Source organism: Pseudorca crassidens, chromosome 9 (genome assembly GCF_039906515.1).
Source record: "Pseudorca crassidens isolate mPseCra1 chromosome 9, mPseCra1.hap1, whole genome shotgun sequence".
NCBI classification, from domain to species: domain Eukaryota; kingdom Metazoa; phylum Chordata; class Mammalia; order Artiodactyla; family Delphinidae; genus Pseudorca; species Pseudorca crassidens.
In genome coordinates, this window is record NC_090304.1 from 43,361,486 (window position 1) to 43,384,460 (window position 22,975).

At 41.4% G+C, this 22,975-nt stretch overlaps 1 protein-coding gene across 1 annotated transcript in view; it reads right to left on the reverse strand.

Moving 5' to 3' along the window:
* Positions 1 to 2,175: 2,175 nt before the first annotated feature.
* Positions 2,176 to 22,975, reverse strand: part of PARVA (parvin alpha) — a 182,155-nt gene continuing 161,355 nt past the window's right edge. Inside the window, exon 14 of the mRNA XM_067749882.1 lies at positions 2,176 to 4,281. Within this exon, the coding sequence (XP_067605983.1) occupies positions 4,205 to 4,281 (77 nt within the window). The 3' untranslated portion in view covers positions 2,176 to 4,204. The remainder of the gene's footprint in view (positions 4,282 to 22,975) is intronic.

The following is a 22,975-nucleotide window of genomic DNA, read 5'->3' on the forward strand; positions in this document are numbered from 1 at the left end:
GTCTTGATTAGTGTAGCTTTGTAGTATAGTCTGAAATCAGGGAGCCTGATTCCTCCAGCTCCGTTTTTCTTTCTCAAGATTGCTTTGGCTATTCGGGGTCTTTTGTGTTTCCATACAAATTGTAAACTTTTTTGTTCTAGTCCTGTAAAAACTGCCATTGGTAATTTGATAGGGATCACACTGAATCTGTAGATTGCTTTGGGTAGTATAGTCATTTTCACAATGTTGATTCTTCCAATCCAAGAACACGGTATATCTTTCCATCTGTTTGTATTGTCTTTGGTTTCTTTCATCAGTGTCTTATAGTTTTCTGCACACAGGTCTTTTGTCTCCTTAGGTAGGTTCATTCCTAGGTATTTTATTCTTTTTGTTGCAATAGTAAATGGGAGTGTTTCCTTAATTTCTCTTTCTATCATTGTTATTGTATAGGAATGCAGGAGATTTCTGTGCATTAGTTTTGTATCCTGTTACTTTACCAAATTCATTAATTAGCTTTAGTAGTTTCCTGGTGGCATCTTTAGGATTTTCTGTGTATAGTATCATGTCATCTGCAAACATCAGATTATTTTTGATCAGCCCCTACTTAGGCAGGGCAAAACCGCTTGACCTACTGACTCCATCTAGTCTCATTTTCCAGTGGAAAAATAAATTAGTGATAATATAGGGGGAGTGGATTATGTATACATTTGCTCTAGCACTGGAGTATGGATGATTCATATTTGAACCACAATGTATACATGTCTGAGAGTCAAGTTATTGGAAAATTACAGCCCCAGAATACTGTTGATGCAAATAAGCTTCAGTATACTCTGTAGGCTTAACCAAGCAACCCACAACAAAATAAACTGATAATGATAAAGCTAACTGTAATTCATAATTAAAAAGTACCAAAAGCAGCAATTGCAAATAGCAACCAACTCAAGACAACACCGATGATATCCTGATAAAAAGTCCTTCTCTCACATTTTGGAAATGTCAGTTCTGTGCCTGCACATGTGAAATTGGACCTTCTCATAGAGTGGACAGGCACTGTACAGGCATCAGGCTTATAGCAGGATACTGTGGGGTACTCAGTAACCTTTAGCACTTTCTTAGTCAATTACAAATTAGTAGCCCTAGTAATATGTACAAATGAAAGCTTAATCAAACTGTACATCATTCGCCGTAATAATCCAAAGGAGGCCTTTAAAAACATAAATTCAGTTTAGGGCACAGAAGAATGTTTCTGGTAATGCCCTCCCTACCCCCACCCCCACCCCAGTAGGTACCAGTCTTGATTTTTGAAATCACTGTCTAGGCAACATTACCTCCTTCTGGTAGGGCTTTCGTTTTCTAGCTCATGCAGACCAGAGATGTGCATTTGTATTTATAAAGTACTCATATTCTCATTTTAAACTGTAAGAAGTTTTAATACTCAGTGCAGAATAATCTCCAAGATAGAACATTAAGTGAAAAAAGCAATGTGCACGATACTATGTATAATATGCTATTTATGTTTAAAGAATGATTTTATATGTATGTTGACAAATAATTATATGCTTTATATTGTTGGGGTATCTCTGGAAGTGAATATAAGAAACAGAACAAAATAGTTGCTTCTGGGGACAGGTACTGGCTGCTGGGGGAGGGGAGGGAGAGGAAGTAGGTTTTTCACTAGATACCCATTCACACTTTTTAAATTTTGTACCATTTATACATCAACTATTAAAAAATCAATGAATTTAAATTTAGAAAAGAGGAAAAGGGGGAAAAAAGGACCCAGTGAGCCTACAGAGACTTGATTCTTGCCTCAGCTTTTCTTTTTTCTTTTAAAAGAGATGAGGGTTAAGTCTGGCTTGTTTCCTGATGCCTTTTACCCCCCTTCAAAAACACAGTCATGTATTAGGCAGAAGGTTCCAGAATGTAAACAAAACCTCTAAATGAGACGGCAGCATCATAAAACCAGGCCCAGGCCCTGGGATTCTGGACTGTGGCGAAGACCTCAGTCTCGAAACACAATTTTCTGATAAACTAGACCTGCTATTAAAAAAGTTTCCGAGTGTTCTGATGTGTCTTCATACAGTATATTTGTAAAATATAAAAAAAGAATGCTCTTCATAAGGCCACTTGTCTACTGTCCACTTGCAGCTTGAATATAAGAACACAAAAAAAGGAGACAAAATTCATACAGCAAAGCACGTTTAAATGAATGCATTATTTATTTCATCCCGCTTTAGTATTGCTCAAGGAGACAAAGCAATTATTTATGTTGATTTGCTATCAGGAAATTAAAAGAGAGCAAACAAATATCACAGTATTTAGTGTTTCCTAATGACAAATGAAATATTTCACTAATTATGTAAAAAGAATTGTATACTTTTGCACAAATTGACCCAGAGAGTACATTTTCTTTCTATCCTTAATGCTCATTATGCTAATACTTCTTTCTTAGAGCAAAATCTCCCCAGAAATAGGTAGTATATCGAAATTGTATGGGTTCTGAGTGACTGCAGCTAGACCATAGAGTAAGAAGTGATGAAAAGCTGGAAGGAATGTTTTGGACATGATGGGAGGCCTCCCTCTGGGTGGTGTAGACAGAGATCACAGTGAATTCCTCAAACTAGGGATGGGCTTTGGGCAATTGGGCCTAAAGTAGTGACAAGGCAGGCATAGACTTCTGGCGGTGGGGATACAGACTGGTGTCCACTGAGCATACTTAGGAAAATTCTATAATGAAGATATAATATCAGTACAAGTTATTAATTATCCCAAGGGCTTGGTCAACTTATGAGTACAAGTGTTAAGTACCCCAAGCTGGAACCTTTGGTCTAAGGGGGTCCCATGCATACTAAGTGTGCAAGTATTTGCCCCACGCTTCTTGTCCTCCTAGTCACCCCCACTTCAGCCCCTTTCCTATCCCTCCAGGCCCCGCAGGCTGGGACAACTAGAGCCCTGTATTCCAAACTTGGGTTCACGTAGAGGGGATCCATGTAACTGCAAGCCTGCGGGTAACCCACGCAAGGAAACCACTCAGCTTGGGTCTAAATAACTTACATTTTTCCTCGCCTGAATTAGCCAGTAATTGCATGTGGGCAGACTTAGCCAGAAATGGTCTAAATGATCAATTAGAGGGCAAAAAGGAGTTCCTTTCTTTAAGCTCAAGGGTCCCTGTTGAAGAGCCCTATTTCCCAAGCCCTGCTCGCATGGGCCCGCGCCCAGCTCTCTGTGGTGCCTGGGTATATTGTACATTTGCCTAACGATAGTGAATTGAGGACTTATTTTGTAGGAAAATATAGGGCACTTCCATTACATGCAATCAAGCAAGAAGGCTGAAAAATGTGCCACTCCATTAATTTTAAACAGAATCTACCCCAAATGTCACCCTGAAACCAGAGTAAGGGGTTATTACAAATCTGAAGGAATTAAGAGTAATTTTCATTTGCGAAGGATTTGAGGGACATGACTCCTGCCACGCACACACTATTAATTGGGTGAAATTTGATTTGCCAATTTCAGTGTGAATCACTGAGCCCTGACCTAGCCTGCCTGGTGGTGAGATCAGGGGGCTCCTGTCTTCTTGGAGTGCACAGGTGCACACGTAGACACACACACACACACACACACACACACACACACACACACACACACACACACACACACACACACACACACACAAGGATAGAATGTGCAGAGACTGTAATGCAACGGGCTGGTTATTAACACATATGTTCTTCAAAGAAGAAAAACCAATGGCAGCTACTGGCAAGTCATGTAACCTCTCTGAGCCTCAGTTTCCGTATCTGTAAAAGGAGCTGATAACATCTGCTTCAATGGGAGTCATGAGTATTTGTGAGTCTGAGTAGCTCAGAGCACTTAGTGTGGTGCCCAGCCCATAGGTTACACCCATTCAATGGTAACTATTACCTTTATTTTCATCTTCTGAGGGTGGGTGGGTGGGTGGGCTCTTGTGCCTAAGTTGGTTCCAGATCGCACTGAGGGAAATCTGGACCTGGCACCAGGATGGCAACAACCTTCACAAGCCATCGCAGGGTCAGCTTCAGAGCCTGGGAGGTGTGGGTCAGCCCCCTGAGTTACTGATCATTTCCTTCCTAATCTCAGTTTCCACTATCTCTGGGAATAGAGCAGGCGGACTTGGGAGAGAGCACAGAGCAAGAGACAGGAATAAGCAGGTTAAGGCGGTTCAGGGGACGGTCCAGTCTGCCCCTCACTCCACATTCCGGTACTTGGTGAAGAGGTTGTACAACACTCGCAGTGTGGATTTCAGGTCACAGTTGACGATGTCTGCATAGAAAACAAAAAAACACACATTGCTTCAGTGGTGCCACATGGCCCCAAACTGGCATTGGGTGTCCTCTTCATTCTGCCACCCACCACGTGCCCAGCATGGTCCTGGGGAGGGTGTCTCCCCTCTCCCATAGGACATCATTCTGTGCTCCTGAAGAGCTAGCTCCCTGTCCTGCTGGGAGAGAAGAGCATCCCCATGAGACAACCAGGGGCAGGTGGGTGTTGAAGGATGGGCAGTGTGTGCAGCAAGAATTCAGAGCAGGGGGCAGCGAGGGGCAGAGGTGCTGGGGCATGGGCGTCTCATCTCTCACTGAAAGAAAGCAGACCCCAGAGCATGTAGTCTTCGCCCTGGAAACAGAATCCCAGGCGAGAGGACCCTGACCCGACTCTGCCCTGGGTCTCACCTGTCTCTCGGGGCCCCTCTCCCTCTGCCTTCACCCTGCCCCACAGAGCCAGCCGTGAGGGGTGGCAAGGAGGGGAGGGCCTGCAGCTACGCTGGGGGACGAGGTGGTGAGTTAGGAGAACTAAGCTGCCTCTCCCTTAAGACGGGAGGGAGGGCCCCTAAAGGGCAGAGAAGCCCACCCGGCAGGGAGTACTCAATAGATTGTGTCATCCGAAAGATTAAGGACAGAGCAAGGCGGCCAGGTTTGAGGCTGGGAGCTGGATTATATTTTCAGGAGAGTTCCACCGTGGGTCCTGAGCTTTTATACAACCATTTCCTCCCGCCCTCACTTCCCCTGACCCCTCCCTCTCTTCCTTCTCTTTACTGGTCACCTCCTCTGGCTGCCCCTCTAACCCTCTGTGGACTCCTCTGCCTTCTCCTGCCCCCCAAGGCCCCACCCTGCACTTGCCCCTCTGCACTCACACCCCTGTGGGAGCGCCTTCCCTGAGGAACTGGCATAGTGAAAACATAAAGAAAGGAACTCTGCCTACTACTTAGGGATGCAGACTGAGGTAACAGAAGGAAAAGGAAAAGTTTAAAAAAAAAAAAAAAGAAGGAAAAAGGCAAAAACCTGATGACTATACAAGTCAGGAGAGTTGAGGTTGAAGATTGTGTCCAAAAAGGGCAAGCGGAGGGAAGTCTGGGGAGCTGGGATTGCTGTATCCCTTGAGCTGGGTGCTGGTTATATGGTGGCTCGTTGGATAATATTTCACTAAAGTTATTTGAAAAAAACCCTAACTGTGCAGAAGGTCTGATGAAGTAAATGATGTAAGAGAAAATAATAGAAAATAATAAATGCTCTGGGTTTCAAAGGTGGGAGGCTGAGTCACTGGGAGGGAAGGGATTGGGGGACAAGGTCAGGGCTCCAGCAGCGGCATGGTCAACAGGAACAGGGATCGTCCAGGACCGGCAGAGCGGGAGGCCGGTGGCTCTGGCAGGCTGGGCTGTGGTTCCAGGTCTTAGCCTTGGGACTCTTGCAGTTGTAGCTGCCACAGTCAGGTGTGCCCAGGCCCTAGGCCCTGCAAAGATCAACACCTACTGGGCCACAAGCCAAGGGCCCAGGGCTGGGGAATCTCCTTAGGGCTCCCCAAACCCCTGGGCCCCATCCTGCCTGCCCCCTCCCAGGCCTTATCCCAGTTGTAGACCAACCCTACTCCACCCCTGCTGGGTTCAGACTCTGCTTCAAGCTCTCTTGCCGATAGACCAGGGGCTCAGGGACCACCCGTGAGGCCTGGAGCTCAGCTTCCTTTCTGCTCCCATGTTGGTTTGTGCACATACGTGAGCCTCCAGCTTGGACCCTGCCCAGTGGCTGAGCCCTGCTACCTTGCCTTGCTAATGCTGAATCACCTTCTGTCAGGTAGGGTCCTATGTCCTCTGGGCTGATTCCTGTCCTCCGCTGACTGCTTGGTGATGAGTGTTCCTTAAATTCCACCCAAGTCAAAGATTAGGAAGTTACCCTAAGAAGGAACTGCTAGAAAGGCAGACAGGGACAAAGGTGAGCTCACTAAGGGAGTGAGCGTGAAGGGGAAAGTAGGCTGACATTGGGGCCACTGCAGCAGGCTCCTAACTGGGCTCCTCAAAGCCTCTTGCCCTCTCCAGTCCCTTCTACCCACTGCAGCTAGACTATTTGGCTTCTGGGTATGGTTGTGCAGGATGCACACTGCACAACTCCAGGGCACATCTTCATATTTCCAAGGTATCATTACCACAGACTACAATACAACTCTGGCCCCAGGGATTGTGCAGGTCACAACTTGTATGCCCACACAGCTATTTCACATAAGATAAAGTCCAGAATCCTAATCCATGGTTTTACAAGGCAAAAGCTGACTCCGGCCCACCCTTCCAGTCTCACTTCATGCCACGTTCCCCCTCATTCACTCTGCACTGGTCACAGGGGCTTCCTTTCACAACGTCCCAATAGGCTGTGCTCCTCCATCATCTCGGCCTCTGCACATGCTGTTGCAACATCTAGATTGTTCTTCCCAAGTAGCTGCCTCCTGATCCTCTTGCAGACCTCAGCTCAAAGCACTGCCTCCTGAGTGAAGCCTTGACACCTGGCCTTGGTGAGGGCATCCTGTCTTATGTTCTCAAAACCCCCACACTCTTCCTTCATAGCACTCACTCCAGTTCTCAAGCAGTGGTTTGTGTGCTTATCTCATGAAATCTGCCTCTGCTCGGAGTGTGACCAACGTGACTGCAGAGAGTTGATCTTGTTTTGCTCCAGTGCCTGGCCCAGTACCTGGCATGCACAGACCTCAAAAGATATTAATAAATAAATGCATGAATGATTTCCCAATGTCCTGGAAGCCAAGAAAGAAAATTCCAGAAAGAGGGGATGACCAATAGAGCCACATGCTCCCAAGAGGGTGAAGAGGGTAAGGGCTGGAAAGAGTTCCCAGGGGACATGGTCCTGCTGGTGGCTTGGGAGAGAGCAAGGCCATGTGCAGGTGGTGGCAAGGTGTGAACAGCAGAATGGGCAGATGAGAGGTGGAGGCAATGGGCATGGGTGCAAAGGATGAACTTGGGAGACTGAGGAAGGAGAGCTATGGATGGAGGCGGGAGGATTTATTGTTCCCTTTTTTTTTTTTTTTTTTTGCGCTACGCGGGCCTCTCACTGTTGTAGCCTCTCCCGCTGCGGAGCACAGGCTCCGGACGCGCAGGCTCAGCGGCCATGGCTCATGCACCCAGCCGCTCCGCGGCATGTGGGATCTTCCCGGACTGGGGCACGAACCCGTGTCCCCTGCATTGGCAGGCGGACTCTCAACCACTGCGCCACCAGGGAAGCGCTGTTGTTCCCTTTAAAGACAGGGGAGTTCTAAGATTGCTAGAGAAAGAAAATGTCCAATATGGGAGAATGTTTCAAAATGACCATTTAATTTACTCCAATTTATTTCTTTTTCCTTTTATTGCTGATTTACAGTATAGTTGATTTACAGTGTTATATTAGTTTCAGGTATACAACACAGTGATTCAATATTTCTGTAGATTTTACTCCATTTAAAGTTATTATAAAACAATGGCTATAGTTTCCTATGCTGTACAGTATATCCTTGCTTATTTATTTTAGGCATAGTAGTTTGTTAATCCCCTACCACTATCTTCCCCCTCCCTCATTCCCTTTCCTCCCTGGTAATCACTAGTTTGTTCTCATATCTGTGAGTCTCTGTTTTGTTATATTAATTTGTTTTATTTTTTAGATTCCACATATAAGTGAAATCATATCGTATTTGTCTTTCTCTGGCTTATTTCACTAAGCATAGTATTCTCTAGGTCCATCCACATTGCTGCAAATGGCACTATTTCATTCTTTTTTATGGCTGAGTAGTATTCCATATTATATATATACCACATCTTCTTGATCCATTCATCTGTTGATGAGCACTTGGGTTGCTTCCACGTCTTGGCTATTGTAAATAGTGCTGCTGTGAACATCAGGGTGCATGTATCTTTTTGAATTAGTTTTCATCTTTTCCAGATATATACCCAGCAGTGGAATTGCTGGATCATATGGTAGTTCTATTTTTAGTTTTGGAGGAAGCTCCATACTGTTTCCATAGTGGTTGCAACAGTTTACATTCCCATCAACAGTGTAGAAGGGTTCTCTTTTATCCACACCCTCTCCAGCATTTATTATTTGCAGACTTTTTGATGGTAGCCATTCTGACAGGTGTGATGTGATATCTCATTATTGTTTTGATTTGCATTTCTCTGATGATTAGCCATGTTGAGCATCTTTTCATGTGCCTGTTGGTCGTCTGTACATGTTCTTCGGAAAAATGTCTATTCAGGTTTTCTGCCCTTTTTTTTTAAATGAAAGCTTCTTTATTTATTTATTTTTGGCTGTGTTGGGTCTTTGTTTCTGTGCAAGGGCTTTCTCTAGTTGTGGTGAGCGGGGACCACTCTTCATCACGGTGCACGGGCCTCTCACTGTCACGGCCTCTCCCATTGCAGAGCACAAGCTCCAGATGCACATCTGCCCATTTTTTAATCAGGTTGTTTGACTTTTTGATATTGAGTTGTATAAGCTATTTATATATTTTGGAAACTAACCACTTACTGGTAATATCATTTGCAAATATTTTCTTCTATTCAGTAGGTTGTCTTTTCATTTTGTCAATATTTCTTTTGCTGTGCAAGTTTTTAAGTTTAATTAGGTCCCATTTATTTATTTTTGCTTTTATTTCTTTTGTGTTAGGAGAGAGATCCCCCAAAATATTGCTACAACTTATGTCAAAGAGTGTTCTGCCTATGTTGTCCTCTAGGAGTTTTATGGTTTCAGGTCTTAAATTTAGGTCTTCAGTTCATTTTGAGTTTATTTTTGCATATGATATGAACAAGCGTTCTAATTTTATTCTTTTACATGTAGCTGTCCAGTTTTCCTTGTACCACTTATTGAAGAGACTTTTTTCCCATCATATATTCTTGCCTCCTTTGTTTTAGATTAATTGACCATAAGTGTGTGGGTTTATTTCTGGGCTCACTATTCTATTCCATTGATCTATGTGTCTGTTTTTGTGCAAGCACCATGCTATTTTGATTACTGTAGCTTTGTAGTATAGTCTAAAATCAGGGCGAGTGATTCCTCCAGCTTTGTTCTTTTTTCTTGAGATTGCTTTTGCAATTTGGGGTGTTTTGTGGTTACATATACGTTTTAGGATTATTTGTTCTAGTTTTGTGAAAAACGTCATGGGTATTTTGGTAGGGATTGTGTTAAATCTGTAGATTGCTTTGGGTAGTATGGACATTTTAACAATATTAATTCTTCCAATCCATGAACATGGGATATCTTTCCATTTCTCTGTATTGTCTTCAATTTCCTTCGTAAGTGTTTTATGGTTTTCAGATTATAGGACTTGCACCTCCTTAGTTAAGTTTATTCCTAGGTATTCTTATATCCTGCAACTTTACTGAATTCACTTATTAGTTCTAATCATTTTTTGGTGGAGACTTTAGAGTTTTCAATACATAGTATGATGTCATCTACAAATAGTGACAGTTTTACTTCTTCCCATCTGGTTGGATGCCTTTTATTTCTATTTCTTTTCCGATTGTTACGGCTAGGACTTCCAAACTATGTTAACCAGAAGTGATGAGAATGGGCATCCTTGTCGTGTTCCTGGTTCTAGAGAAAAAGCTTTTAACTTTTCATTGTTGAGTATGGTGTTAGCTGTGAGTCTGTCATAAATTGCCTTTATTATATTGAGATATGTTCCTTCTATAACAACTTGATGAGAATTTTTGTCAGGAATGGATGTTGAATTTTGTCAAATGCCTTTTCTGTGTCTATTGAGATAATCGTGTGATTTTTATCCTTCTTTTTGTTAATGTGATGTATCATATTGATTCGGGGATATTGAACCATCCTTGCATTCCTGGAATAAATCACACTTGATTTTGGGATTTTTATATTGTTGAATTTGGTTTGGTAATATTTTGTTGAGAATTTTTGTTTATATTTATCTTAGATATTGGCCTGCAATTTTCTTTTTTTTTTTGTAGTGTCTTTGCCTGATTTTGGTATCAAGGTAATGATGGCCTTGTAGAATGAATTTACAAATGTTCTCTCCTCTTCAATTTTTTTAATAGTTGAGAAGGATGATATTAGTTCTTCTTTATATGTTTGGTAGAATTTCCCTGTGAAGCTTTCTGGACTTTTGTTTGCTGGGAGTTTTTTTCTTTTTGTTTGTTTGTTTGTTTGGTTTTCTTAAAATTACAAATTCAATTCACTACCAGTGATCACTCTGTTCAGATTGTTTCTTCCTGATTCAGTCTTGGAAGGTTGTATGTTTCTAGAAATTTGACCATTTCTTCTAGGTTGTCCAAGTTTTTGGCATATAACTGTTCATAGTATTCTCTTATGATTTTTTTGTATCTCTGTGATATTGGTTGTTATTTCTCTTCTTTCATTTCTTATTTTGTTTTTTGGGATCCTCTCTCTCTTTTTTTTCCCTTGGTGAGCTTGGGTAAAAATCTGTCAATTTTGTTTATCTTTTCAAAAAAACACCAGCTTTTGGTTTCATTGATATTTGGGTTTTTTTTTTTTTTTGGTCTCTATTTTATTTATTTACTCTCTGATCTTTATTATTTCCCTCCTTCTGCTAACTTTGGGCTTTGTTTGTTCTTCTTTCTCTAATTCCATTAGATGGTCAGTTAGATTGTTTATTAGAGATTTTTTTCTTATTTCTTTAAATAGTCCTGTATTGCTATAAGGTTCCCTCTTAGAACTGCTTTTCCTGCATCCCACAGATTTTGGAAAGTTGTGTTTCCATTTTCGTTTGTCTCAAGGTATTTTCTGCTTTCTTTTTTGATTTTTTCATTGACCCACTGTTTTTTTAAAGTAGAACATTGTTTAGTCTCCATATGTTTGTGCTTTTCCCATTTTTCTTCCTGTAGCGGATTTCTAGTTTCATACCATTGTGTTTGGGAAAATGCTTGATATAATTTCTATCCTCTTAAATTTGTTGAGACTTGTTTTGTGGCCTAGCATGTGCTCTATCCTGGAGAACATTCCATGTGCACTTGAAAAAAACGTGTATTCTGCTGTTTCTGGGTGGAATGTAGATATCTATTAGGTCCAACTAATCTAATATGTCATTTAAGACCACTGTTTCCTTACTAATTTTCTTCTGGTGATCTGTTCATTGATGTAAGTGGGTATTAAAGTCCCCAACTGGGACTCCCTGGTGGCACAGTGGCTAAGAATCTGCCTGCCAATGCAGGGGACATAGGTTTGAGCCCTGGTCTGGGAAGATCCCACATGCCGTGCCACAACTACTGAAGCCTGTGTGCCTGGAGCCCGTGCTCCACAACAAGAGAAGCCACTGCAATGAGAAGCCCACACACTGCAACATAGAGTAGCCACCACTTGCTGCAACTAGAGAAAGCCCGTGTGCAGCAACAAAGACCCAACACAGCCAAAAAATAAATTTAAAAAAGTCCCCTACTATTATTGTATTACTGTCAATTTCTCCTGTTATGTCAATGTTTGCTTTATATATTTAGGTGCATATATGTTAACAAGTGTTACATCCTCTTCTTGTATTGATCCCTTTATCATTATTATTATTATTATTTTGCGGTACGCGGGCCTCTCACTGTTGTGGCCTCTCCTGTTGCAGAGCACAGGCTCCAGACGTGCAGGCTCAGTGGCCATGGCTCACAGGCCTAGCTGCTCCGCGGCATGTGGGATCTTCCCAGACTGGGGCACAAACCCACGTCCCCTGCATCGGCAGGCAGACTCTCAACCATTGCGCCACCAGGGAAGCCCCCCTTTATCATTATTTAATGCCCTTGTCTTTTGCTATAGACTTTGTTTTAAAGTCTATTTTGTCTTATATGAGTATTGTTACTCCTGCTTTGGTCTTTCCATTTGCATGAAATATTCTTCCTTCCCCTCACTTTCAGTCTGTGTGTATCTTCAGTTCTGAAGTGAGTCTCTCGTAAGCAGCATTTAGATGGGCATTTTTTTCTTTATCCAATCAGCCACGCTGTGTCTTCTTTTCTTTTAGAATGTATCTATTTATTTATTTATATTGAAGTATAGTTGATTTACAATGTGTTAATTTCTGCTGTACAGAAAAGTGATTCAGATATATACACACACACACACACACACACATACACACACACACACATACATACATATATATATATATTCTTTTCCATTATGGTTTATCATAGGATACTGAATATACAGTAGGACCTTGTTGTTTATCCATTGCATATATAATAGCTTATCTCTGCTAACCCAAACCTCCCATTCCATCCCTCCCCCAACCCCCTCCCCCTTGGCAAGCACAAGTCTGTTCTCTATGTCTGTGAGTCTGTTTATGTGTTGTAGATAGGTTCATTTGTGTCATATTTTAGATTCCACGTATAAGTGATATCATATGGTATTTGTCTTTCTCTTTGACTTACTTCACTTAGTATGATAATCTCAAGTTGTATCCATGTTGCTGCAAATGGCATTATTTTGTTCTTTTTTATGGCTGAATAGTATTCCATTGTACATATGTACAAAACAAAAATAAACAAATGGGACCTAATCAAACTTACAAGCTTTTACACAGCAAAGGAAACTATAAAAAAAAAGAATCTTGTTAACCTTGTATCCTGCTACATTGCTGAATTCATTTATCAGCTCTAGTAGTTTTTTTGTGGAGTCTTTAGGGTTTTCTCTATACAGAATCATGACATCTGCATATAATGACAATTTTACCTCTTCCCTTCCAATTTGGATACATTTTATTTCTTTTTCTCATCTGATTGCTGTGGCTGGCTAGGACTTTGATGGTTTTGGTATCAAGATGATCGTGGCTTCATAAAATGTCTTTAGGAGTGTTCCCTCCTCTTCAAGTTTTTGGAAGAGTTTGAGAAGGATCGGTAAAAGTTCTTGTTTGTATGTTTGGTAGAATTCACCTGTGAAGCCATCTGGTCCTGGACTTTTGTTTGTAGGGAGTTTTAAAATTACAGATTCTATTTCATCTCTAGTGATCGGTCTGTTCAAATTATCTGTTTCTTCTTGATTCAATTTTGGTGGGCTGTATGTTTCTAGAAACTTGTCCATTTCTTCTAGATTGTTGAATTTGTTGGCATATAATTGTTCATAGTACTCTCTTATGGTTTTCTGTATTTCTGTGGTATGGGTTGTTGTGTCTCCTTTTTCATTTCTTATTTTGTTTATTTTGTTTCTCTCTCTTTTCTTCTTGGTGAGCCTGGCTAGAGGTTTGTCAATCTTGTTTACCCTTTCAAAGAACCAGCTCTTGGTTTTATTGATTTTTTTCCTATTGTTTTTTAAAATTTAAATTTTATTGGAGTATAGTTGATTTGCAATGTTGTGTTAGTTTCTGCTGTACAGCAAAGTGAATCAGTTATACATATACATATATCCACTCTTTTAAAAATTCTTTTCCCATGTAGGTCATTACAGAGTATTGAGAAGAATTCCCCATGCTATACAGTAGGTCTTTTAGTAATCTACTTTATATATAGTAGTGTGTGTATGTCAATTCCAATCTCCCAGTTTATCTCTCCCCTCCTTTTCCCCCCTGGTAACCATAACTTTGTTTTCTACATCTGTGACTCTATTTCTGTGTTGTAAATAGGTTCATTTGTAACATTTTTTAAGATTCCACATATAAGCGATATATGATATTTGTTTTTCTCTGTCTGACTTACTTCACTCAGTATGACAATCTCTAGGTCCATCCATGTTGCTGCAAATGACATTCTTTCATTCTTTTTTATGGCTGAGTAATATTCCATTGTGATATATATATATATATATATATATATATATATATATATATATACACACACACATACATACATACACACACACCACATCTTCTTTATCCATTCCTCTGTTGATGGACATTTAGGTTGCTTCCACATCCTGGCCATTGTAAATTGTGCTGCAATGAACATAGGGGTGCATGTATCTTTTTGAATTATGGTTTTATCTGGGTATATGTCCAGGAGTGGGATTGCAGGATCATATGGTAGTTCTATTTTTAGTTTTTTAAGGAACCTCCATACTGTTCTCCATAATAGTTGTACCAATTACATTCCCACCAACAGTGTAGGAGGGTTCCCTTTTCTCCACATCCTCTCTAGCATTTACTATTTGTAGATTTTTTGATGATGGTCATTCTGACCACTGTGAGGTGATACCTCTTTGTAGTTTTGATTGGCATTTCTCTAATAATTAGTGATGTTGAGCATCTTTTCATGTGCTTTTTGGACATCTGTATGTCTTCTTTGGAGAAACGTCTATTTAGATCTTCATGTTTTGATTGGGTTTTTTGGTTTTATTGGATATTGAGCTGCTTGAGCTGTTTGTATATTTTGGAGATTAATCCCTTGTCAGTTGCTTCCTTTGCAAATATTTTCTCCCATTCTGTGGGTTGTCTTTTCGTGTTTATGGTTTCCTTTGCTGTGCAAAACCTTTTAAGTTTAATTAGGTCCCATTTGTTTATCTTTGTTTTAATTTTCATTACTCTACGGGGTGGATCAAAAAAAATCCTGCTGCGATTTATGTCAGAGAATGTCTATTGTTTTTTTAATCTCTATTTTATTTATTTCCTCTCTGATCTTTATTATTTCCTTCTGCTGACTTTAGGTTTTGTTTGTTCTTTTTCTAATTCTTTTAAGTGTAGGTTAGGTTGTTTACTTGATTTTCTTGTTTTCTGAGAAAGGCGTGTGTCGCTATGAACTTTCCTCTGAGAACTGCTCTTGCTGCACCCCAAAGATTTTGTATGGTGTGTTTTCACTGTCATTTGTCTCAACGTATTTTTAAATTTCCTTTTTGATTTCATCATTGATCAAGTTGTTTTTTAGTAGTACGTTGTTTAATCTCCATGTAATCATTTTTTTCTCGTTTCTTTTTCTGTGGTTGATTTCTAGTTTCATGCTGGTGTAGTCAGAAAAGATGTTTGAGATAATTTCTATACTCTTAAATTTGTTGAGGCTTGATTTGTACCCTAGTGTGTGGTCAATCCTAGAGAATGTTCCATGGGCACTTGAAAAGAATGTGTATTCTGATTTTTTGGATGTAATGTCCTGAAAATATCAATTATGTATAACTGTTCTACTGTATCATTTAAGATCTCTGTTACCTTATTAATCTTCTTTCTAGAAGAGTTGTCCATTGATGTGAGTGGGGTGTTAAAGTCTCCTACTATTATTATATTACTGTCATTTTCTCTCTTTATGTCTGTTAGTATTTGTTTTATGTATTTGGGTGCTCCTATATTAGGTGCATGTATGTTGACAAGTGTACAATCCTCTTCCTGTGTTGATTCTTTTATCATTATACAGTGTCCTTTATCTTTCTTTATGGCCTATGTTTTAAAGTCTATTTTGTCTGATATGAGAATTGTAACCTCTGTTTTTTCATTCCCGTTTGCTTGAAATACCTTTTTCCATCCCCTCACTTTCAATCTATGTATATCCTTTGCCCTAAAGTGGGTCTCTTGTAGGCAGCATATTGTAGGCTCTTTTTTAAAAAATCCACTCTGCTGCTCTGTGTGTTTTGATTGGAGCATTGTGTCCATTGACATTTAAGGTAATTATTGATAGATATCTATTTATTGCCATTTTAACACTTTTCCCCATTGATTTAATATTTCCTCTTTGTCCCTTTCTTTTTGTGGTTTGATGATTTTCTTTTGTATTATACTTATGTTCTCATTTTTTGTTTTTTTTGTGTGAATCTATTGTATGTTTTTGATTTGTGGTTAGCCTGTTTTTCAAGTATGTTAACCCCATCCTGTATCTACTCACCTTAGACTGGTGGTCATATAGGCTCAAACACATTCTAGGAAATGAAAAAAAAAAAAGCTACATGTTCTTCTTCCCCCACATTTCATGATTTTGATGTCCTGTTTTTCATCTTCATGTTCATCCTTTTGCTGTTCATTGTGGTTATCATCACTTTCACAGAAATTTAAAAAAAAATCTGTGTACTCGCTTATTTAGGTGATTTGTTTTCCAATTGTGATTTTCTCTTTCCTATATATTCTTACTTCTTTTCTATTTATAGGAGACCTTTCAATATTTCCTTTAGGATAGGTTTAGTATTGCTGTATTCTTTTAGTTTTTGCTTTTCTGAGAAATTCTTTATCTCTCCTTCTATTCTAAATGATAATTTTGCTGAGTAGAGTATCCTAGGTTGCAGATTTTTCCCTTTCTGGACTTTGAATATATTTTTTCCACTCCCTTCTAGCCTGCAACGTTTCTGTAGAGACGTCAGCTGATAGCCTTATGTTCACTTGTAATGAACTCTGTGTTTTTCTTGCTGCCTTTAGAACCCTCTCTTTAACTTTTGCCATTTTTATTATAATATGTTTCAGTGTAGGTCTGTTTGGGTTTACCTTGTTTGGGACCTTCTGTGCTTCCTGTACCTGGATATGTTTCCTTCTTTAGGTTTGGGAAGTTTTCAGCCATAATATCCTCAAATACACTTTCAATCCCCTTTTCTCTTTCTTCCCCTTCTACAATCCCTATTATGCATAGATTGGCATACTTTATATTATCCCATAGGTCTCTTATATTGCTTTCATTTTTTTAAAATTGGTCTTTGTCTGCTGTCCTGTGTGATTTTCATTATTCTATCTTCCAGGTCACTTATTTGTTCTTCTGCATTATTTATTCTGCTATTCATTGCCTTTAGTCCAGTTTTTGTCTTGGCAAATGAGTTTTCTAATTTTCCTTGGTTCCTCTTTACAGTTTCTAGTTCCTTTCTGCAGTACTTTGCATTTCTGTTGATAGCCTTTCCTAATTCCTTCAGTATTTTCTTTATCTCCTTTTCGAAATTGGTGTCTATTAGGCTGAAGGGATCTGTTTCATTGTTCTTTCAGGGGAATTCTCTTGGTCTTTTAACTGGGAGTGGTTCCTCTGCTTCTTCATTTTACTTATACTTCTCTTATTCTGTGAGTTTAGGAGAAACAATTATCTATTGAGGTCTTGGAGGGCTGTTTATATGTGGAAGTGCCCCTGTGTAGCTTGTGTGGGTTTAGTATTTTTGGTGCAAGGGCTGTTTTTAGTATGGATGCTTGTCACCTCTTTCCTCAGTATGTGCTGGCTGTTATCCCCTTAATAGGGAGTGTGTAGATGCAGCAGCTGGTGCCCAGTCATGGGGTTCTCAGCAGCGGTGGTGGCTCATGCATATCCCCAGAGCATGTGATGGGAATGGAAGCAGTTCACAACCGCTCCTGAAATGGGGCACCGGCAGTGGCAGCTTGTGACTGCTCCTGGAGCTCCTGTAGGCAGTGTCCTGCCACCTGAGAGCACATGCAGGGAAAAAGAGTGTAATGGTGGGTCCTGCCCCTTCCCTTGCATGCCACCGCACAATGGCTCCTTGCCTCTAAGGTGGCCCAGGCTTCCTCTGCATACACCCTCAGGTGTGGTTGCCCCTTCAGGCTGTTTCCATGCAGCCCATCCCAATCCTCTCCCCAGGTCTGATCTCCAAAGCCCAAGCTTCTGCACCCAGCCCATGCTTTCCCTGGCAGATGCACTGGGGAGAGGAGAGCAGTGGCACTGACCATCTGTGCAGGTCTCTCTGCATTCTTTCTGCTGCAAACTGGTTCTTGCGTTCTCTTCCAAGGCTCTGAAGCTCTGTCCTGGCTGATGTCCCTACTTGGTGACGGGACTTCCCAGGGTGCAGGAAGCTTTCCTCTTTCAGAGCTCCCTCCCAGGGGTGCAGGTCCCATTCAGATTCCTTTCTCACTTTCTTTTTTCTTTTGTTCTACCCGGTTACATGGAGATTTTCTTGCCCTTTCAGAGGTCAGAGGTCTTCTGCCAGCATTTGGTAGATATTCTGTGAGAATCATTCCACATGTAGATGTACTTTTGATGTATTTGTGGCAAGAGGTGAGCTTCACATCCTGCTACTCCACCATCTTGATTGCTTTGATTGCTCCTTTCTGCTCTGTCTTTTCTTTCTTTCTTTTTCTTTCTCTTTCTTTTTCTCTCTCTCTCTCTCTCTCCCTCCCTCCCTCCCTCCTTCCTTCCTTCCTTCCTTTACGGCTGTATTGGGTCTTCGTTGCTGCGTGTGGGCTTTTCTAGCTGTGGCGAGTGGGGTCTACCCTTCGTTGGGGTGCGCAGGCTTCTCACTGCAGTGGCTTCTCTTGTTTTGGAGTACGGGCTCTAGGCGTGTGGGCTTCAGTAGTTGTAGCACATGGGCTGAGTAGTTGTGGCTTGCGGGCTCTAGAGCACAGGCTCAGTAGTTGTGGTGCATGGGCTTTGTTGCTCCATGGCATATGGGATCTTCCTGGACCAGGGCTCGAACCCATGTCCCCTGCATTGGCAGGCGGATTCTTAACCACTGCACCACCAGGGAAGCCCTGCCCTATGTCTTGATTGGAGCATTTAGTCTATTGACATTTAAAGTGATTACTGATAGATATGTACTTACTGCCATTTTGTTACTTGTTTTCTGGCTGTTCCTGTAGTTCTTCTCTGTTCTTCTTTTAGTTTCTTCCCTTTTGGTTTGATGATTTTCTTTAGTGGTATGCTTGTGTTCCTTTCTCTCTATCTTTTGTGTATCTATTGTAGGTTTTTGATTTGTTACTATGGGGTTCATATATGTTGACCTATAACTATGTGTAACTGACAGTCAAAGTTCAAACACATTCTAAAAGATCTACTTTTTTTTTACTCCCCTCCCCAACATTTTGTGTTTTTGATGTCCTCTTTTACATCTTCATGTGTATTCCTTCACTGTTTGTTGCAGTTAAAATTGATTTTACAATGTTTTTTGTCTTTTAATCTTCATGTTAGCTTATTTAATTGGTTGATCCTCATCCTCTACTACATATTTGCTTTACTAGTGGGATTTTTCCTTTCCTATAGATACTTCTTGTATTAGCCTTCTATTTTCCACTTAGCGAAGACTCTTTAACATTTCTTTTAGGGTCATATTAGTATTGATGAACTCTTTAGTTTTGCTTGCCTGAGAAGTTCTGTATCTCTCCTTCAATTCTAAATGATAATTTTGCTGGGTAGAGTATCCTGGGTTGCAGGTTTTTCCCTTTCAGCATTTTAAATATAGCATACCACTCCCTTTTGGCCTGCAAAGTTTCTGCAGAAAAATCAGCTGATAGCCTTATGGGTGTTGCCTGATATATATTACTCTGTTTTCTTTCTTGCTGTCTTTGGAATTCTCTCTTTAACTTTTGCCATTTTAATTATAATATGTCTTGGTGTGGGTCTGTTTGGGTTCATCTTGTTTGGGACCCTCTGTGCTTCCTGTACCTGGATATCTGTTTTCTTCTTCAGGTTCAGGAATTTTTCAGCCGTAATTTCATCAAATACATTTTGGACACTTTTCTCCCTCTTCTCCATCTGGGACCCCCCCCCCATAATCTGATTTTTTTTTCATGCTTGATGTCCCAGAGGTCCCTTAAAGTGTTCTTATTTTTTAAAATTTCTTTTTATTCTTGCTGTTATGACTGGGTGATTTCCATTATTCTATCTTGCAGATCACTTACACGTTCTTCTGTATTACCTAGTCTGCTGTTAATTCCTTCTAGCATGTTTTTCATTTCATTTATTGTATTCTTCAGTTCTGACTGGTACTTTTTTATATTTTCTAGTTCTTTATTAAAATTCTCACTGGATTAATCTATTTTTTTCAGTAATCCAGTTAGTATTCTTATTACTAATGCTTTGAACTCTTTATCTGATAAATTATTATTTTCATTTCATTGGTTGTTTTTCAGGGGTTTTCTCTTGTTCTTTCAATTGAAACAAATTCCTCTGTCTTCTCCTTTTGCCTAACTTTCTCTGTCTCTATGAGATTAGGTGAAACAGTTACCTACTCTGGTCTTGAATGGGTGTCCTTGTATGGGCGTGAGCCTATACAGTCTGCATGTGCCCAGCAGCTTTGGTGGGAGAGCTGGATCTGACATGAGCATGAGTCACATCTTCCCCCATGGTGTTCTGGCAGGTATCACATTGGTAGGAGGTGGGGCTGGAGATGAAGGGGCTAGATCCAGAGCTAGGTGTGAGCTGGGCCTTCTGCTCTGCTCAGTGGCTGATATCACCTTATTTGGAGCAAGGTTGGGTCCCAAGTTGCTGAAGCAGAAGCCCTGAGGGTAGGGTCTGAACTGGCTCTGTTCCCCCTAAGTGTGTGCTCTCCCCCTCCCATCACTGGCACCCTCATCTCAGAGCAGAGCAGTGCTGGATTGGGCACTCAGTGTGGGTCTGTGTGTGGGCCATGGCAGTCCCAGCCGTAGCTAGGGTCTCAGACTGCTTCTAATGCACTGCCTCCATAAGCACCAGTAATGGGTTCTCCTGCCCCTTTCAGATGCTGTTCTATGTCTGAGCCAGCTCCATCCCTCACAACTGAGCACTCCCCTTGGCCGCAGCAGCCCTTGCCTTAGTGTGGAGCAGCATCATGGAGCAGGTGGGGCTGGAGTGTGTACTCGGCTCAGGCTGGGGCAGTTGTGGGAAACCGGTCAGAGTCCCAAGCAGTTTCAATCTGCTTCCTCCGCTTGTTTTGGGAGCTAGCAAGTGTGTGTGTGCTCTTCATGAGGAGTCTAGGTTTCTTACAGCCCTCCTATTAGTCCCACTGATTGTCAAGTCTAAGGGAACTCGTCTACCTGGTGTTAGACCTCAGGGCTGGCGTGCCCAATATGTGGCTCAAACTGCTCCCTCCCCAGGGAGATCTCTGTCCATGTAATCCCCCTCCTCTTCTGAGTCCCCTCCCAGGGGCACAGGTCCCTGATGACTTCTCTTCCCTTCCTACCCGATTCTGTGTGGATCTTTCTTGCAGTGCTGGTTGTACAAGAGTCTTTCTACCAATCTCCAGTTAATTTTCAGTGAAAATTACTCCACGTGTAGATGTATTTTTGGCGTTCATGGGGGGAGGTGAGCTCTGAATCCTTCTACTCTGCCATCTTGATATGTCTCCTCTGTTTTAATTTTAACACCCACTGAAGTTTGAAGTCCATCTTCACTACAATGGGTTAAAGGCGTAAAGTCATTTAATGTCTCGGTATCAGTTTTCTCACTGGTAAAACTGGGTTTTATGAAAAACACCTGGAACATATGAAGGGCTCCCTAAATGGTAGTTTCCTTCCCACTTTCCCATCTTTGCCTAGTAGCAGAGCTGTTATGTATAGCTGTTAAGTCTATGCACTGCACAACTCCAGGGGGGTACCATTCACAAAGATTAAGCCCTGCTCCTTGGCAAATCTGAGTTGCTTCTTCCTACAGGTGATCACCATGAGGTGGGCCTGGTGAAGTGGGGGGGGACTACAGTCAGAGACACTGCTTATTGTCTGTTCTTTTCAAGAAAACCAACAGCCACACAGGTAGTTCCGGGTAGGCCAGTGGGTAGGCCATCTCAGCTAGGAGAAGAGCTTTGGCTTCCTGGGAATGATCTGTGACTCCCTGCAATATAGAGCCTCTTTAAAACCCTGGGCTAATAAATTACATGATTAGCAAGTTAGCACTGCTCTGATCATTTCTCTGTGCTGGCCCAGAGTCCCTATCTGGGAGCAGGCAGTCAGGATGGTAGGGCACCTGGATAGACAGCCAAAGCAGAGGCTGTCTGGCTGGCTGGGGCCAAGGAAGAGACAAATCAGACCCAAGACCACTCTGAGGAGAAAATGGCCTCTGGTCAAGGGGAAAGGGCTCTAGGTTTGCTCCTCTCACTCAGTGGTATTAGTGACAATTCCCATCCATCAGAGGACCATCCGAAATGAGTTTGTGGCTCTTTAAAAGATGCAGAAGTCTAGGAGGGAGGGAGAGGAACTCTGCTAATGCAGAAACCCAGGCTTTACACAAGGGGACATGGCCCTGTGTGGCTATGCCCTCCATGGACCCCTTTGGCCTACCCCAGCCTGTCTCATCCCAGTCTGAGGCCCCTCCCTTCTCTGAAGTCTCTCCACCTCCATCTTTGAATTCCCTGACCAAGGTGGGAAGAAACCTGGTGGCTCAGTGCCACCAGCTGGTGGGGGCTGGAATAAGTTGGGTGGCCACAGGCTGCCTACTCAGGGTAAGCCCAGCCCCCAAGATGTCCATCATGTTCCAGCCTCCATCCCACCTCCAATGGATGTAGCTCATCCTCAGTCTCTGTCTCGCTCTCCTGTTTACTCCCTATTCCCCACTGAGACAGAATCCATCCTTTGGTATTGGTCATTTTCGTGGTGGCCTGCTACCCTATCTGGTGATCTTGCCATTTCTTTACATATTAAAATTTTTTCGTATGACAAGCATCCAGAAAAGTACATTCAACATATATATGTTCAGTTTTAAATACTTTTAAGGGAATCCTCACGTAACCACCACCCATGTCTCAGGTACAAACATTGTCAGTACCCTAGAAGCACCCCCTTCCTCTCTGCATTCAGGTCACAACCCTCTCTCACCCTTCAAAGATAACCAAAATCCTCACTTTTATCGTGATCACCTCCTTGCTCTTCTTCATAGCTCCACCAGCAACATATGCACCTTTAAACAGCAGACTGTAGTTTTATCTATTTTTACAGTTTATATAAATACTCATACTATGCATATTATTTTGTGATTTTTTTTTCCTCAAAATTGTTTATAGGATTCATCCTTTAAACAATTTCATTGAGGTATAATTTATTGTTTTATTGAGGTATAATTATTCTAGTATATTCTGTCATTTTTCAAGAATGCTTCTCAGTCTGTTATCTACTTCTGGTAAATATTTAGTGCCTTGAAATGCCTGTTTTTGATCATTTTGTCCAGTTTTACACTTGCTTTTTTTGC